The 19,688-nt window shown below is 36.9% G+C and overlaps 1 protein-coding gene across 4 annotated transcripts in view; it reads right to left on the bottom strand.

The window, feature by feature from the left end:
• CPEB4 (cytoplasmic polyadenylation element binding protein 4) overlaps nucleotides 1-19,688 on the bottom strand; it is a 71,945-nt gene that overhangs the window by 7,536 nt on the left and 44,721 nt on the right. For 2 of the 4 annotated variants that reach the window (XM_001155432.7, XM_001155308.7), the window contains 5 exons: nucleotides 9,721-9,744; nucleotides 7,636-7,809; nucleotides 3,179-3,268; nucleotides 2,698-2,816; nucleotides 850-964 (listed from right to left, as the gene is read on the bottom strand). In XM_001155432.7, coding sequence (XP_001155432.1) covers nucleotides 850-964; nucleotides 2,698-2,816; nucleotides 3,179-3,268; nucleotides 7,636-7,809; nucleotides 9,721-9,744 — 522 coding nt within the window. The remainder of the gene's footprint in view (nucleotides 1-849; nucleotides 965-2,697; nucleotides 2,817-3,178; nucleotides 3,269-7,635; nucleotides 7,810-9,720; nucleotides 9,745-19,688) is intronic. The other 2 variants (XM_001155244.7, XM_001155372.7) reach the window with 1 other exon arrangement.

Below are 19,688 nucleotides of genomic sequence, written 5' to 3'. Positions count from 1 at the left end.
GGTCATTAAGTGATAGGACTCCCATGTTTGCCTGCTCTGTGCCATGTTGCTGCCATAGATTTACCAGTTAATAATGTATTGATTAATGTAATAATTACTTGAACACTAGAAAACTAACTGGTAGACTCTTTGTGGGCCCTCCTGGCTTATTTCCATCAAAACTCTTTCCCCACAGTCAGTTCACCAATTTTTCATTTAAAAAAACCTTGAAATAATGACTGCATTTTCTTCTTTATGAAGTGTTAAAATCGTGCAGCTACATTCCTGTTCATGTTATGTCTTTTTATCTCATGTATATTATTAAACCTCAAATTACTTGAAGTTAGCAATTTAATTTGTTCTGTAAGTACTACCCTAAAAATCTGATGCATTGCTGGGAAGTCTATTATATCCCAGAGCTCAGTCAGTTGCTGTTGAGCAAATGAGGATGTGGGAAACAAATACTGACAATCTCAATACAGAATCTATTCTTGAAGGACTTTTTTTCTTTTCAGACAATGATGAGAGTAATAATTAGCATTATGCAACACTAGACTAAGTACTTTGCACTGGTCGTCTAATTCAACCCTCAAAATAACACTAGGAAATACTTTTCCTGGTGTTATTTCATCCTAGGGATGAAACGCTTTTCATCCCTACTTGACAGATGGGGAAACTGGGAATTAGAAAAGTCATGGAATTTGTCCAAGGTCACTTAACTATTAGAACACATGAATTCAAACCCAGATATTTTGATTCTAGAACTCTCACTCTTGGATATTAACTCCAATTCTTAGGAAAAATTTATCCTGAAGATCTTTATATTTCTTGCGCTATAGGGTAGAGAGTTTGTTGTTTGTTTAATCATACCGGCTCGTAATGGTCGAGGAACACCACCAACAAATATAGTTTTTCGTGGGTCAAGTGGCTGTGAACCATCCATCACAAAGTCACTGTCACTGAGATTCCAAGGCCGAATCTGGACCTAGGGAATGTACAAACCAAAATGTGTCATTCTCAATACAGACAATTCATGGGCAAAAAAGTTAAAAATTATTACAAAGTATTTATAAAGCAATAATCCTATCATTACAAGTCAATAAAGCTGGGAAACTAGAAGATTTAAAAACAGTGTATCCCAACCCATCGTTTCATTTTTAGAAGTAAACTAAACCAAGGTGGAAAGTTCAATTTGATTCTCTATTATGAGCCAAATTACTTAACATGTCCACAATTATTTGTAAGTTAATTCACTGTTTTTCAGCTTATTTGGGCCTTTAGTCTGTCCAATGCCTCAATATCTACATAATTTAAATTTTTAGCATGGTATCCAATGCCAATCAATATACAATACTAAGTAAACAAGAATTGTGTGTCCAATCTGTGTATGTCTAGGAAATGCAAACTACTCCTGATACTATCAAATCTGATGCATTATTTCAAAATGGTTTTCAAAGTAAAAATACTGATGATATTTGCAATAGATTTTTTTTATGACAAATACTTCAGTGTATCCATTAGATCAGTCAATCAAGAATCATGTACCTCATTTAAAACTGTTCACATTTTCTAACTGTCACAAATGCCCACACCAAAGGCTATGGGTTGACAGCAGTGTATTCCCAAATACGCACAGCAACAGAGTCCTAGGTCAGAGGTCCCAAATTCAAATACGGTTGGGGATTGGCAGGGAACATAAACAAGTCAAGCAGAAAGAGTCCAGACCACAGGAACTCTTCTAAAGTTTCTGACCTAGACAACCACAAGACTTCAGGAGAAGCTCCACAGATGTTATTTGCTTAAGCTGGGCCCATTGACAACTCCATTCTGCACTATCATCATTCACTGGGTGCTGGCTGAGTGATAATAAACTGCTGCTTTGCCAGAGTCATCAAAACATGCCAGTTGCTCCTCTTCCTAAAGACTAAATTTTATGATAAACTTTTCCAGAAAGAAAAAACAGTATGCAATGTACCTGTACACGTATATACACGATTCACTCTACTTTGGAGAGTACCATATATAAAGTTAAGGATAATATTGGGTAAAATCTTCATTAAAGTGAGGAAAACGCTAGAAAGACCTACACATAGTATTTGTGATTTGAGTTCCGTTATTCAGAGTTGATTCAGCTATTTTATTAAATGCATTATCAAATGAAGTCTGGTTTTTTATTTTATTTTATTTTATTTTGAGACAGAGTCTCACTTTTCACCCAGGCTGGAGTGCAATGGTGCAATCTCTGCTCACTGCAACCTCCGCCTCCTGGGTTCAGGTGATTGTCCTGCCTCAGTCTCCCAAGTAGCTGGGACTACAGGTGTGCGCCACCACGCCTGGCTAATTTTTGTATTTTCAGTAAAGACTGGATTTCACCATGTTGGCCAGGCTGGTCTCGAACTCCTGACCTCATGTGATCCACCTGCTTCGGCCTCCCAAAGTGCTGGGATTACAGGTGTGAGCCACCATGCCCAGCTGTGAAATCTTTTAAAAATAAAGATTTACCAATTATATTTCAACTAACCAAAAATTCGATGTCAAATTGATATGTGCAAATACACAGAATGTCAATGTTAAGAACTTCACCACAAGACTACTTAGTCTGCTTACAAACATGTCAATTAAGTACCCCAAACACATCAAGTTGTCTATGGGTTTTTCAAATATAACAGATGAATGGAGGCAAAAACAAGAAGCTATTTTATGCTAAACCACACTTACTGGCTTATCCTTGATAGTGGGACTTGATACACAAAGGTAGAGTTTTCCATCTTCTTCAATGCATGCATCAATGAGAGCCTGCACAGAGCTTTCATCTTGAAACAGCAGGAATGCATAGCCTGGAAAAAAGGGGGAAAGAAGGCTTACATGTTTTCCTATTTTTTGGTAATTCTTCAGGGGAAAGGAATCATGCACAAAACTAAAGAAAGGAAAAAGGAATAGGAAAAAAATTAAAACAATATTTATACCAAAAGTCTGATAACATCAACATACAGTTCATTTTGGTAGTATCTTGAAGCATCTTTTAGAGTAAAATTAAATTTGAATTAAAAGAATATTACGTTGAAATTTTAAAGAGCATTTGGGAAAATGCAAGTTTAACAATGCAACATTTTACAGTGAAGGTGAACATTTATGAAAAGGCTACACATTAAACAATGTAAGAATAAATTACATAAGTATAATGAATCTTGAGAATTACCTTTAGGAGGAAAATAGGATTTGCTCTCAGCTTTATGAGGCCAATCCACAATCAGAGGGCCAAAGCGACGAAAACTAGCTGTGATCTCATCTAATAAACAACAAAGGAAAACAGTAGATTTAAATATTTTTATGATCATTTTTTGAAAGTTTTTCTTTTAAGTTTCAAATCTACTATTTACAAGAACAGTAAAAAGAACTCGTTTATCCCCTTCATCTAGATTCCCCAACTGTTAATAATTTGCACATCTGCCTTCACCCTCTTTCTTCTCTCTTCCTCTTTCTCCCTCTATCTGTACATATGCACAAATCAATCTAGCCATCCAACCAAGCCAGCCAGCCAGCATCTTTTTCTGAAATGGTGCCCTGTAATCCCAAACATAACTATTGGTATCTGCTCAAAGCAAGGTCACTCCCTTATATATCAATTTTGATATAACACTACTATGCAATTCACAGACTTCATTTAAATTTCAAAATCCTTTCTGATCCACAGTGCTATCCAGAACACAGGTTGCACTTAATTATCATATCCTCAGAGCACCCGTCTTTTTTCAACTTGGAACAGCTCCATGTTCTTTCTTGTCTTTCATATTCATTCTATAGAATGACTGCTATGGTCCAAATGTTTATGTTCCCTCAAAATTCATATGTTGAAACCTATTCCCCAATGTAAGGGTATTTGGAGCTGGGGCCTTTGGTAGGTGATTAGGTCATGGGGGTAGAATCCTTTCAATGGGATTAGTGCCCTTATAAAAGAGGCTCTGGAGAGACCCTTCACTCCTTCTGCCATGTGAGTGTACAATGAGAAGATTATTATCTATTAGGAAGCAGGCCCTCACCAGACACTGAATTTGCTGGCACCTTGATCGTGGAATTCCCAGCCTCCAGAATGGTGAGAAATAAATTTCAGTTGTTTATAAGCCACCAAGTCTGTTATTTTTTTATAGCAACCTGAACAGATTTAAGATAGTGACCCTCAACCTGGGTCTGTGCTCTCCCTCCTATGATCAGAATCATGTGACGTATTCCAAACTGGAATATCACCATAATGGTGCAATGCCATCCTTTCCTACCATGAGCATGTTAATCTTTTTTCCCCCAAGATAAGGGCTCACTATGTTGCCCAGGCTGTTCTTGAACTTAAGTGATCCTGCCACCTCAACTTCCCAAGTAGCTGGGATTACAGGTGCATACCACCACACCTGGAGGGCATGTTAATCTTGATCGCCTGGTTTCTCTACCACAAGCAAACCTTTTCTCCTTTTGTATTCAATTAGCGTTCTACAAGAGTATATTGTGTTGCTCACCAATATCCTGTTCCTTCATGAGCCTTGGCATCCATTGAAGACTCCTGCCTGTATTAACTACCACAATAATGGTTGCCAAATAATGATTATCTGTTTCCATCATTCCTTCTACATATATTAGTTAGTATTGTGCAGTAGAAGAGTTTTCCATCTGTCCCATTGATTTATTCATTTATTGATATCAGTTTGGGTCTATTTTATTCAATGGGTTGTGATCCAATTCACTCATTTATTTTGATGCTCAATTTGTCTCCAAAATTGTCCCTGATTTGGGACAATTTTTGTCCTGCGTGTCCCTTAGGCGTGGGAGGCTCCCATGTCCTTCGCACTTCTTGCCTCCATTCTTAAGCACTTTCATGCTTTCTGGCCCACGAAGATACTCCGGGCTCGTCTTATTCTTTCCCTGTCCCAGCCCAAGAATCAGTCATTTTTTTTCAAGATGTACTGATCATTTTAGTGGCAAAAGGTATTTAGAAACTAAGTTACAGGTGCTCTATATGCTCACTGCTAGTGAGTATTCATTATTTCTAAGTCTTCACAGTGAAGGAAGCTAGGAAATAAAGAAATACACGCCCAAACACAAATTTATAACTATTTCTGTATCTGTGTATGTACTTACAAAAACTAATGAGTTCATATTGATATTTTCAATATGACTCCAACATCTCATGGGTTTTTCTAGCCTTCCGCCTTTCTATTTTTATATTCTCTTTTTGCAGGGAGAAACCTAGCTCCCAATACCTGTAAAGACATTTATTAATTTGCTCAATGTAACCAATCTTTCCCCTATAGCCTCCTCTACCTTCTACCTTTGTGCCTTGGGTCTTCTCGCCCTTATTTCTTGGATACCATACGTACTGCTGCTCAGGCCTCTGAGCAAGCCCCCTCTACATACATTCATACACATCCCCTCCACTTGAGACCTCTTCCCTGTCACCAATCCACTTCCTTGACAGCAATATCTCAGCCTTAGAGGGAGAGGAAAAAGGGATGAATGGGAAACATGATAGACAAGGAAGACCTGACCACATTTTGCAATTTAAATGATACAAATTATGCTACATTATATATTTGGACACTAATGAGATTATGGAAAAATACATTTCAAAGAGACTTCTAGAAAGAGTAGGTAAGCGTGTGTAGATAAGACCTGATAATAGGGCAGGGTAAAGGAACAGAAAAGAAAGATGAGGAGTATGCCTAAATTCCAGTCTGGCAGAGCTGTTTTCATCTTCCCCAGACTGTGAAACAGTCTAGTCTGCTCTGCTACGATACCTATTCTCATAGGTATCATAAGGGCTCACCATGTGAGCCCTTATCTTGGGGGGAAAAAAGGTTAACACGCGCATGGTAGGACAGGATGGTATTGCACCATTATGGTGATATTCCAGTTTGGAATACGTAGTGTGAGCAGAGTAAGTTTAGTTTGTGTGAGTCTAGTAAACAGGGAACAACGTCAGTATAACATGGAAGTTGTAGTGGTTCATAAATGATTTTTCCTAGGCAAGGTAAGCTAGCATAGTGAGGAAAGAATTACAAACTTCATCAGGAAAGGAAAAAGCCCCCCACTTGTCTGACGTACAGGTACAAACCCTCCCAGCTCTATTGTAAGAAAATTAAAAATAAGTGCAGCAACCAGAATTCTCTTGTCAGAGAGCTATGCCCCTAACCTTGCAGGGCTCTTATCTCCTGACAGTTTAGTTTGCACTTCCTCAGGTGTTCAAAGGTCTGTTTCCATCTGCATTTTCTCCATGCTTGCAAGCCAGCATTTCTGCTTTATTGGTTTTGTACATTTTCAATATTCCCTGAAGCAGCCCCAAGCATGCTGAGCTACTTGCCTGAATTGTCCAAGTTATCTCCAAGGTACTAATTCTCTTCTTGTTAGTGCTTCAGGTACAAAGTTCATTAGCTTTTAAATGATTTGTCTTTAACCTTATTTTCCCCCATAAACCCTGTAATTTTTAGTGCACAATTCTGCAGAACACAATATTCTTCAAGCTATGCTGAGGGCAGGATGGAGATTGATTCAGAGAACCCTGAAATTTCAGCATAGCTTCCACCAAGACATTTTATTGTAGACAACAAGAAAAAGCAAAAACCTCTATGTTTATTTCAATCTTTGGCTTTTTAGAACCATTTCTGTCTCAACCTTCCAAAAGATAAATCATCTTGAAGAAAATGAAGTGACTTGATAAGTCTGATCCCAATCTAAATGTGAAGATATTAAACCTTATTATTTATTAGATCTTATACATGTGTAAAGAAATCTATTCTATTCTCCATAATGTGATTTAGTGTATTTCCATTTTCACTCAGGAAACGAAGACAAAAGATATTAGGAAAGCAACCAAAAATATGCTCTAAGGTCTGCTACTTTGATTTTTATTGGGGTCACTCAGACCCATGGATGAATAGCATATTCCTGAACAAGTCCCTCTAAGTCTTTGCATGGCTGGCTCCTTATTCAGGTCTCAGCTTAAATATCACTTCCTCAAAGAGGCTTTTCTTATCCACCTAATTAAAAAGAAACTCCCTGCATCACTATTTTACATCATCCTGCTGTGTGCTTTTCAACACTTGCTCTCCAGTATTTTCTTGCATATTTATACATTGTTTATGGGCCTTCCCCCAATAAAATGTAAACTCTATGTAAGCAGGGACCTTCCATCTTGTTTACTACCTTAAGTAAGATTATCCTTCTTGTAGTACAACTGTAGGCTATATTTTTCAAAAGTTCATGCTTAGTCTAAGATTTTAAACAATGAACTATACATTTGTGGAGCACTCATAAAATATGGGGGGAAAAAAGGAAAATACATCAATGAATTTGTCCAAAGTAGCACACACAGACAAAAACGCAGTTAGTACCCATGTATGCCCACAATAATCAAGTCCCTTGGAAGCTTTCCCAGTGATGTTTACTCCTTTTCATATAGTCCAACGCCTTGCTTTAGTTGGTTTGCACAGCTCTGCTCCCCTCCCTTCTATGAATTAATCTTATATGCCATGATAGGAGGATAGGACAAGAGAACAATGCAAGCAGGGCTGACTATTGGAGCCAGATAAGACTGTTATTGTAACACTATCTGTGAGTTTCCTACTATGTGCCACCATCTGGGCACCGTGCTATAAACAGTTCTAAATATACCTTCATCAATGTCTGGAGGCAATCCGCCTACAAACACCTTTCGAGAATATCGTTCCACTCTTTCCCCATTCTGGTGACTGAAGCAGTGAGGTGAACCCAGGCCACTATGAAGAGGCTGATCCCCACGGCCATCATCCAAGAATCCATCTTCCATTGGAAACAGTGAAGACTGACCTGGAATAGAAAGCAGGGAAAAAACGGTAACAGAAAATGTTCCTTGCCACTGATTATCATGCAAAGAAACAAGGAAACAGCAGATTCAATAAAACTGCTGCTTTTATTTTTCTCACTGAATAATAGAAACACTTAGCTATACTCTTGAATTCCCACCAACTTAAAGTCCCAACTGAGTCAGAGAGAAAGCACACAGTTAAATATTAATAGAAGGCGACTCAAGTATCCCACTGGGATCCAGAAACTTCAGTGAGGTGAACTGAAGTACAGGAGGAGAGAGCACACTTTAGCAAGCAGTCGGCAGAAGACTGTACTCCCTTGGCAGGGCCCCATGGCTACTGGCAACCTAGACATGTACACTAAATATTAAATTTAGCTATAAGACATTGAATCACTTACATTTCTTTTAAAAAATCAAACAATATGGCCTGCACAGTTTCCTCTAAGAATGTGCTTAAAATGAACAAGTCAATTTTTTTTTTTTTTGAGACAGTGTCTCGCTCTTTTACCCAGGCTGGAGTACAGTGGCATAATCATAGCTCACTGCAGCCTCAAACTCTTGTGCTCAAGTGACCCTCCCACCTCAGCCTCCCAAGTAGCTGGGGCTACAGACACATGCCATGACATCTGGCTAACGTAACAAGTAGATTTTTAAAGTGACCACTCATTTTTATTTACCTTAACTAATGGGATATAATCAAAACCCACTTAATGTTATATTCCAACTTCATTGTGTAGTCTTATGAAATTTAAGATTATTAGGCATGCTAAAGATATATTTATTATTAGCTGGGTAATTATCAGCTTGCTAAGGGTATTATCTATTTCTAAAAACTAGTCATTAAATTTGCTGTTTGAAAATCTTATCGTCCAGAATATATACGCAGGAAACACCAGAGATGCCAATATGTGTAACAGTCTTTCCATATTTACCTGACAGCAAAATATAAACTTTTAAATCATAAGGAAAACACAGAGCTACAAATAGCTGCACAATCTCCCAAGCACTGTTGTATCACTTTTCTGGCTGCCAATTTACTTCTAGGTACTACATGAGGAATTTGTTAATGGATCTTCTAGAAATGTATCTCAAGTGCTCTTACTTTAATAGAAACATTCCAGGTTTTGCCACACTTGTCTTCAATTTCTATTACTAAACACAAATAATAACAGTATATTTTTTATAAATTTATCCTATAATAGCATATGTCAAGTGAAGACACAAACTGATTATAAAACTGGAGGTTATTTCATGAATGATCTTAAAAAAGTCACTTATCCTTTAAATCTAAGCTATTTAACTGTCTTACTTTCTCGTAAAAAGGCAAAATATAGGTGCCAAGAATAAGTTATTCAGGTACCTCTACGAAATGATTCTTTAGAATTACCTAAAATTTCTAGAGCTTTTCCCCCAAATGTTTGAAATTTATAGGATTAGTCATTTATTTAGCTCATCTCATTTTAAACCACATGTATTGTTTACTTAGTAAAAAAGAAAAGAAAAAAGTTGACATAAGGCATTTGAGCATAATTAAACCTCCAAGATAATGAGGTATTTTGGGACTAGTGTCACTATATTTTTCTTTTTAAAGAGTCTTAATTTTTTTCTAAGAAATTCCTTTCAGAAAGGAAAAAAAGCACATCTTTAGATATAAATAAGCTGAGTTTCTCATTTAACACAGGGAAATCATTTTGATTCAAATCCAAATCCCACCATTCTGATAAATTTCTTTATAGCTCCTCAACTCCTTCAAATTATGTCTAAAATGTTAACTGTAACACAAAAATTACCTAAGGATCAAAGCTATGCTTCATTTCCCCTCTCCCCTTCCCCACAAAGGTTAGAAATTAAACAAGCTTGGGTCGTCTCCAAATACAAGTGATACATTTAAAAGTTAAAAACAATGTTACCTCTCCTTCGCCCATATGTCCTTGCTGCATGTCAAATGAGAAAAAAACAAAAACAAAAAAACAAAACAACCTTTCAAACATTGTCAAAAGAATCAACTGTGATTTCATCTACCAGCTTTTGAAAATGGAAAAACTGTGACTATATTGTTCATTTCCTGGTAAATGTCTAAAAAAACAAGGAACGGGAGGTAAGAGGTCAATTTTGGGCATTCTTAAAATTTCTTCAAGGACACTGTAAAACTTTATTGAATCTTATTTGTTTTATGGGAAGCTTTTTGCTGTAATTGTTGCCCAAGGTTCAAACTATTATGAAACTAAGGCAGTATACAACATAATAAAAACCAACTATTACCATATTAATAACGTTTTCTCTCAGAATTCCCTGCTAACTAGCAATTTAGTAGATATACCCATATTTAATTCATGACTTTTTCACCAGCAGAAGATAAATAACAACTTTACAGTATTCCTCAGTTAATCCCTTATAAGAGAAAATCATAACAAATGAAATCTTTAAGCAATTCATCAACTTCCTTTTAGCCAACAGTTCCCTATGCCTAATCAAGTCTTCTGCCAAGTCCTAAATGTTGAAAAGTAAAAGGCTTGGTATTTTTATTGCCAAGTAGGTTGTAGCCAAGGGGCAAAGTAAAGGTAATTAATAATCCACTGGAATACTCAGGAAATGACAGTATAAACTTTAAATGAGAAAACCTTTGAGAAAATGTCTTCCCTGAAACAAACTGGCACTTATAAGCCCAGCCTGTCCAAACACCTCAATTCTATCCAACGAACATTTCTTGAATGCCTGATCTTGTGGATAAATAGTAAATAGTGCATGTCCCTGACCTCCAGGAACTAGCAGCTTTTAATGCCAGAAGGCCACATAAGCAAACAACAGTGTAGCATGCCTATTGTTATACTAGTTATGTGGTAGGTGTAACAGGAATAGAGGAGGAAGAACTGACTCTGATGAAAAAGTTGGGGGTGGGGGTAGGGAATTTGAGGTGGCCCTTAACGGAAAAACAGAGGAAGGGCATTCCAGGCTCAACAGCGTTACGCGCAGGGGTGCTGCTGTAGCATTCAGGGAAAGGTGGCCGAACAGAAGCATGTAGAACAAGTGGGGACTTGGCTGGGGATGAGGTTTCAACAGTAAACTGGGATGGGTTTTTTCTTTTTGGAGACAGAATCTAGCTCTGTCACCCAGGCTGGAGTGGTGCAATCTCAGCTCACTGCGGCCTCCGCCTCCCGGGTTCAAGCGATTCTCGTGCCTCAGCCTCCCCAGTACCTGGTACCACAGGGGTGTGCCACCATGACCAGCTAATTTTTGTATTTTTTTTTGGCAGAGATGGGGTTTCACTATGTTGGCCAAATTGGTCTCGAACTCCTGATCTCAAGTGATCTGCCCACCTCAGCCTCCCAAAGTCCCAGGGTTACAGCCTGGGATAGGTTTTTGAGTTAGAAGGTATAGCTCCTTTAAGAAATCACTATACAAACTCACAAACTGGTCAAGGTTTTTATTCTTATTCTTCCAGATAAATGCTAAATAATTATAACTCAGAAATATTATGTGAGTATCTTCCAAAGTGAAATTATATCTCAAACCAAAATACATTTCTGCCACACTTAGATAGCCCTGGATTTCACCAAAGTATTTGAGCAAATGGATTCACACAACATACAATCTCCCTCAAGCAGCTGTGCTTTCACTTTAATAGGTCTTAAGTTTAGGGGGTTGGGGAGGGGTAGGTATTTTCTGACTTAATCAGACAGAGGTTAGAAAGACAAATAGCATCACAAAGCAGATGCTTGTTTACGAACATTCTATTCATACAACTGCTTCAAAGATTAGGGAGTCTGGGGAAACAAAGTAACGATTTGAAAATCTTAATGCTGTCAATCTTAAAAAGTTGATTGATGCTGCTTGGATTTCCGAGAAAACAGATATTTGAAAAGAATAAGCTTTTATAATATAGCTACAAAATTAACATGAAAACTCTCATGGCTTCCATTATATCAAAAATAAATAATTTCCGGAATAGTAAGGGCTGTGGATCAAAAGTTACAATCAAATACTCTCAAAATCTTCAAATGTACACTCTCAAACTTTGATTGTATACTATAAAATTAAACTGGTCAATATAAAATAATTCATGGTTAAATTCTGAGATTAAATTCTGAAAGCCATGTAGATATTTTCTCATATTAAGGGAAAATAGGTTATAAGTGAACAATGTTTACAACTATAAAAGTTGCCCAATCAAATCAGGAAATTAATGTAAATTAATATTGAAGAAACAAAAACAATGACATTCTGGAACATGCAAAACGAGAATGTGTAATTTTTATTTCCACTTATTGTAATACTTATACATTATTTTTCATGTAAATTTTGACATATGACATATACACAAAAATAAACCATAAGTTCAATGAATTTTCTACAAATTGAACAGATCTATGTAACCGGAACCCAGACATTAATGGAATGCTAAATAACGCCACTTTATCTTACATAAAAAAGATGTACTAAGCACTTTTCCTCACTTATTTCAAATTATATTGGCACACACTTTATGATGAAATTCTTGCAACATAGAAAGAACTTCTCTGCTTTCCTGAGGAAAATGTCAGACAGATTTCCAATCTCATGACTAGCAAGTATTGCCTGTTATTTGATGTTTCTCAAATATCCGAGGAAGTGTAAGTTAAAAAATGACTTTAATTATGTTCAAAGAAATCTACATTTTGGAAAAGTTCTAAGTCAGCCAAACTAACCCTGCTCAGAAGTTTCCTTCAGTTACCAAAAAGTAGACTCTTCAAAGATTGTTTAGATGCATGCTCTTACCACTGAATAAAAATCTCCCAGTCCCCACCAAAGTTTAAATGAATACGATTTATATGTTTATCCACTTGTATTATTTCTTAGTTTTGATTTATTTTATTTTTATTTTTGGAGATGGATTCTCGCCCAGGCTGGAGTGCGGTGGCACGATCTCAGCTCAGTGCAACCTCTGCCTCCCAGATTCAAGCAATTCTTCTTGCCTCAGTCTCACTGGGACTATAGACATATGCCACCACATCCAGCTTTTTTTTTTTTTTTTTTTGTATTTTATTAGAGACATGGTTTTACCCTGTTGAACAGGCTGGTCTCAAACTCCCGAGCTCAGGCAATCTGCCCACTTCAGCCTCCCAAAGTGCTAGGATTACAGGCGTGAGCCACCGTGTCCAGCCTAGTTTTGATTTATAAAGTCCTCAATAATTTAATGTTCACAACTAACAGGATTCAAGAATGTTAAAAAAAAAAAAGGCTCAAAATATTATGGCCATAAATTTTTATAACTTCTGGATACCTGCTATTAGATCTATTGATATACTTTATTTCTAAAACGTCTTTACAGGATTGCTTACAAATGCTTCCTTTCCTTGTTATTAGCCCTATATGCAGAATCAAATTCCCTCTAGCAAAATATTCCATTAATCTGTAATGCCAGACTTACGAAGAAGGTACAGAAAGACTTGTCAGGGCTCCCCTGACTTTCTCCCTCCCCACACATTTTATTATAAAAATAAAATATTATTTATCCCATAAAAAGTACTTTTTTCTCATTTGTTGCAACATTTGTAATAATCAAAAAGAAACAAAGTACCCACACATTCAAAAGAAGAAACACCTAGTAGGTGGCATTTGTATGTATGTATGTATGTATGTATGTATGTATGTACGTATTTCAAAGGAGCAACCCTATTAACTGAGCATGTGGCATTTTTAAATGTGGCTCACGTTCATGTACCTAAAGCTCTCTAAGATGCTGGCCTGCATGCAGTGTCTAAGTGTGTATTGTAGAATCCTTATTGTGTACATTTAAAAATAAAGAAAATATAAATAGATATGTGGGACTATGCATAAAATCTTTTTACTTTTTATTTTATTTTTATTTTTATAGAGATGGGGTTTTGCCATGTTGCCCAGGCTGGTCTCAACTCCTGGGCTCAAGAAATCCATCCATCTGGGCCTCCCCAAGTGCTAGGATTGTAAGCATGAGCCATTGCGCCTGGCCATGAAATATTTTTTTCTAGAAACAACCACAAGAACCTTTGGAGAGAGAAACTTCTAGAAAGAGGAAAGAAGGCATTCACTTCTTGTTTTATCCCTTTTTGTACCATTTGAATTTATTATTATTGCATATGCTATATTGCTATATTTGTTAATGAACCCTTTTTGGTTTTCTCCTTGGTACTAATATTAAAAATGAACAAATGACATTATTACTTTCATACAAAAGCATACTTTCCTACATGACAGCACCTAATCAATTCTGTCACGAATAGGACTTTAGGCCATGAAGGATAAGATATTACTATGTTTTAGTGGACAATGAAAAAACGGATCCTATTCGGGTTACGCTGATCTACCTTAGGCTCTCCAACTGTGCACCTCTCTCTGCCCCATGGTGAGAAGACAAATAGCAATTCTATCTGGAAGAAAAAGGGGGCTGTAGCTCAGATGATAAGATGTTATCAGATAACTGGCTTCTTTTGGCTAGGCATGGTGGCTAACACCTATAACCCCAGCACTTTGGGAGGTCGAGGTGGGCAGATCATTTAAGGTCAGGAGTTTGAGACCAGCCTGGCCAATATGGTAAAACCCTGTCTATACTAAAAATATAAAAATTAGCTGGGTGTGGTGGCACATGCCTGTAATCGCAGCTACTTGGTAGGCTAAGGCAGGAGAATTGCTTCAACCCGGGAGGTAAAGGTTGCAGTGAGCTGAGATTGCACCACTGCACTCCAGCCTGGGCAACAGAGCGAGATTCCGTCTCAAAACAGTACAAAACAAAACAAAACAACCTGACTTTTCCAGGAGGACTAAAAGAAAATATATGGGGAGAGGAGTGTGGAAATTAGCCAAATTAGTAAATCAGTTGAAAAGATATAAATCAAAGGCTTGAAGCTAAAAGGAATTAATCTGTGAACAAAAGAATAAAGATGGTAGAACCAAAAAGCAGACACAATCATCACAAAGATCAAAGTATACAATTCAACAAAGATGCAAAGAAACATTTTAAATGATTTTATAAATTAATCCCTAATTTAATAGGCTCACTGCCACAAAATTAATTTACATTTGCTTTATAGTTAGAAATTCCTATCACATTGGCTTATGCTTGTATTAGCTTGTTGGTACAACAACATTCAAAGAATGTTCCTAAGATATGATAAAGACACTATTATTTGTAAGGCCTACCTTAGAAAAGAGCAGAGAATGCAACTCTAGTTTCCTTATGTCCCTAACCCTCAGTTTCTTTATTTATAAAAATGGGAAGCAAATGAGAGAATAATGAAAAACACAATGTGTATATGTAATGGTCAGTCACATACTCAATAAATAATCTCCCTTTCCCAAAAGTAAATTCATATGCATATATTCTGAGTATGATCTTCAACAATTATTCTCAGCTTTTCATTAGCATTTTAAGGTTAACAATTGTAGAGCACTTTAGAGTTTACAGTTTGTTTTCATATTATCTTTTCAATGAAGGGATCTTTCAACATGCTTATTACTGTAGCAACTAGAACGATATTACACACATTTTCAGTAAGTGATCATCATCTACATTTCTCTTGAGTAAATTACACCTTCCTTTTTGATAGATTTCTTCCCCCTCCCAAGCAAACAATCTTCCTCTTTTCATTCCAAAAAACTATAATTAAGAGATGTTGGGCCGGGTGCGGTGACTCACGCCTGTAATCCCAGCACTTTGGAAGGCCGAGGCAGGCCGATCACTTGAGATCAGGAGTTCGAGACCAGCCTGGCCAACATGGTAAAACCCCATCTCTACTAAAAATACAAAAATTAGCTGGGCATGGTGGCAGGTGCCTGTAATCTCAGCTACTTGGGAGGGTGAGGCAGGACAATTGCTTGAACCTGGGAGATGGAGGCTACAGTGAGCCGAGATGGAGCCACTGCACTCCAGCCTGGATCAGACTGGAGTCTGGATCAGTCCATCAGTCCAGAACAGACTTCATTTCAAAAAAAAAAAAGGAAAGAAATGTTGTTCTGTGCTACCCTTAATAGATCTCTTACTAATCACTTCCTCAAAGGAAAGAAAATACATATATGAGTTGTTAAAGCTTAACAGGTTTTTTTTTGCTCTATAACTTTCTCCTGCCACAAGGTTCATTTTTGAAGTAGCTAATCCTGAGGGCTAAAGCAGGAGAATGAAAGGTTAGAGAAAAAAAAAAAAAGTATAATGCACAAGCATTTTTATACAGAGGTGGTGGTGGTTTCTTAGGTAAAATAAAGTTTCAAGCTGGGTAAGAGGAAAACTAATCTTTTAATCCAATGACTATCTCAGAGCTAAGCCAAGATACTCCAGAGGAATTTGAGGTAACTGGCCTATGTTTAACACTTCTTCTCACTTAACTGGGAAACTAAGTTTTAGGCTTGCTTCTCGTAACCATAAAATGGGCATTCTAACTATATCCCTACTACATGAAATTTACTAGTATAAGGCATCTATTATGGGCTGAATTATGTGGCCACCCCCTACCCCCACCCTCCTGCCCAAATTCATATGTTGAAGTCCTAACCTCCAGTACCTCAGAATGTGACTGTATTTGGAGACAGGGTCTTTAAAAAGGTAATTAAGGTTAAATGAGGTCACTTGGGTGGTCCCTAATCCAATATGACTGGTGTCTTTATAAGAAGAGTTCAGGACACAGACATGCACAGAGGGAAAACCATGTGGCGACACAGCTATCTATAAGCCATAGAGAGATGCCTCAAAAGAAATGAACCCTGATAACACCTTGCTTTTGTACTTCCAGCCTCCAGAACTGAGGAAGTACATTTCTGTTTAAGCCAGTAGTCAGTGGTACTTATTATAGCAGCCCTAGCAAACTAATAGAGCACCCAAAAAGTAGCTTTAGATAGTTTGGTTTTAAAAATACATTGAAAATCCAAAAACTGTCCCCAAGATTGCCCCTCAAAAAAATCTCTACAACTATTAACACAGCAATAAATTGAAAAATTCCCTAGAGTGTGAACTGTAACATTCTTAACACAATTACCAATCATTGTTGAATTATATTGGCACTGCCTTTTAACATGAGTGGTATACGAAGGTCATTGTATGAAACTGTAGGAAACTGATGATCGAGCAGGGCAAAAAAATAATTTGATCCATGGATGAATACAACCTATTTATCTTTGTAAAGGCAAATTACAACATTAGTCCAATATAAACCACTGAAAACTGGTTGGTGACTCTGACTTTTTTTCTTTTAATTATTGTTATAATTTTTCCAATAAGAGGCTGGTGAGGGGATTTTCTTTCTATTTATTGAGGATTTAAACCTCTTTCTAAAAGCTTTGAGGTTGCTTGAAAATTTCAAAATAAAGCATAAAATAAAAATCAGAGAGTCAAAATTCAAATGTTCATGTGAGAAAGAGAATAAACAGCTGCTCTACATTTTTATCGAAACAAAACAAGAAACGGCTTTCAACAGATAACTTGGAAGAAAAAGCTCTGAAAGTTACATTGAAACAAAGCAGAGTGGCTATATAATCACCTTATTAAAGGTTTTTAAAAGCCTGAATAGATTACGGTGGACAAGGAAGAATAGCTCCTTACAGCACCTTTCAGTCTTAAAATTAAACAATGACTATAAAGTGACATAATAGATTAGGCTTTTATTTTCAGTTTTAAGAAAAGGCTGCATGGACACAAGACATGAAGGGAATGCATTTGAAAGTGCATAGTTTTAGATTATCTACCTTAATGACAGACAATGAAAGCATGTTCAACTTTCAACAATTTTTACAAACTCATATTAATCCTTTGTTCTGTATTTTTTTCTTATATATTTTCAGCTATTAAGAATCAATATATGAATGAGATTAATTCCTAACCAAAAATATTACTTATTCTAATTCTCTTATTTTGACTTACTACGTGCCAAGTGCTATGCTAAGTGATTTACACACATTGAATCTTCACCACAACCCTATGTGATGGGTAGTACCTGTAAATTCTTTAATTAATCTTCACTAAGCACAATTCATTATGCCAGATTTGCAATACAGGTACCCCCAAAACCTGAGCTAAAGTGAGAGCAAAGCTACTAAGAATGAATACATGAATGAGGTTAATTTGTCTACAGATGTGATCCACTCTAGAAGATATTTCACAAACATGACTGACAGAATGGACAATGTGCATATCTTGATCAAGGTCACTAAAAAATTCTCAACACCTCTCCTCCCTACCTAGTTTTAATTTCACGACTTTCAAGCAATCTGCTGCTCTAATCTGGACATTGCTACTGGAGAGAGAATAGGTCGGTCCAGTAGTCACCTCTGGCATCTGGTCTACCTGGAAGTTTTATGCTTCATTATAAATGAATAAATTGGCATCTGGTCCTAGTTGGTTGGTTACTAAAAAACTAATCCTTCATCAAATCTGACAAAATCAAGTTTTGGGGCCCCATGAAGCTCAGTACTAGACCTGAGACCACGGCAACTGTAAACCCCACACTCCCGGGTCTTGCTTGGGGAGCCAGCAAGAGATGTTTCTTAGAAGAAAGACATCTCTCTTTGTCCTTTATCTTCATGTCTTTCAGTTTGAGGCAATGTTAACCCAAGTCAGTATGCCTTTATAATAAACAAAATTTCCACGTATACAACATTAAAAACTATCTAGTCTTCTCTTAGAGTTCATGGACCAGTAAAATTTGAAAACATAAATATTTTGGGAAAAAGTTACTTTTATTTTTTTATTGACAAGTAAGATCATTAAAAATTATTTATGAAAGAAAGGATAGTAATGAAGAAAAAAGGAAAGGCAATCTCATAATAGTATACTTTTTTCTTTTTTTGAGGCAGGGTGTCACTCTGTTACTGTGGCTGGAGTACAGTGGTGCAATCATGGCTCACTGCACCCTTGACCTCCTCGGCCCAAGTAATCCTCCCACCTCAGCCTCCCAAGTAGTTGGAACTACAAGCATGTGCCACCACACCTGGCTAGTTTTTAAAAATCTTTTGTAGAGACAAGGTTTGGCCATGTTGCCGAGGCTGGTGTTGAATTCCTGGGCTCAAGGAATCCTCCTGCTTTAGTCTCCCAAAGTGCTGGGATTACAGGTGGCTTTTTTTTTCCTAGTTAAGTGAATTTAGCTTTAAGGAAAACCCACTAGAGAGAGTTTATTTTTCTCGACAACCCTCAACAAGATGGGGCCCAGAGGCAACTAATCCAACAGGAACACCTTCATAAGGAAACTGGGACAAAGAAGAGTTGATCACTTTGCCTAAGATGACACAGTAATATCCCCAATCTTGGTTCACTACAATTTCCAGTACTTGGAACTGACTTGAACTAGTTCCAAAGGAAAAGGTAAACTCTTCTGCATGTATATATATATATCCCTTATGTTCTCCTTATCCTGATGCCACTGTCGCCACTGGGTTTGGTTTTTGGCCTAATATATTTATGCTAGAATATTACATTATGGTATTATTTCTCGCACTGTAGCATGAAAAGACCTACGTCTGATGACCAAGTAAGATTTTATAAACTATTTAGTCTCTAGAAGATCTGATGTACCCAGCAATTCTCAAAAATCAAATCTCCTGCTAACTTCTCCTGGCTCAACAATCCTTCAACATATTGATTTCAAAAGGAGATACAGTTATAAAAATAATTTTTAACTCCTCATTCACAACATACTAAAATCAAAGAGTGGAAGAATTTTTATTTTTATTTGTTTTGGGAATTATGAGAATATAGCTATTTAGTCCATAACACTTCTTAGAGGTTGTGGGACTTAAAATGAGCTTTGACAAATGGAAGACATTTTCTACACACAGAAATTTGAAATCCACATTCCATAGCAAATTAGTTGAAAAGAAGTAAACAAGACCTCTGTATTTCACCCAATTGTTTTAGACCATGATACTAAAAAAACAGACACTA

The sequence above is a fragment of the Pan troglodytes genome, chromosome 4, assembly GCF_028858775.2.
Source record: "Pan troglodytes isolate AG18354 chromosome 4, NHGRI_mPanTro3-v2.0_pri, whole genome shotgun sequence".
NCBI lineage: Eukaryota > Metazoa > Chordata > Mammalia > Primates > Hominidae > Pan > Pan troglodytes.
The sequence above is the reverse complement of the archived record's forward strand: the minus strand, read 5'-3'. Positions and strand labels throughout refer to the sequence as shown.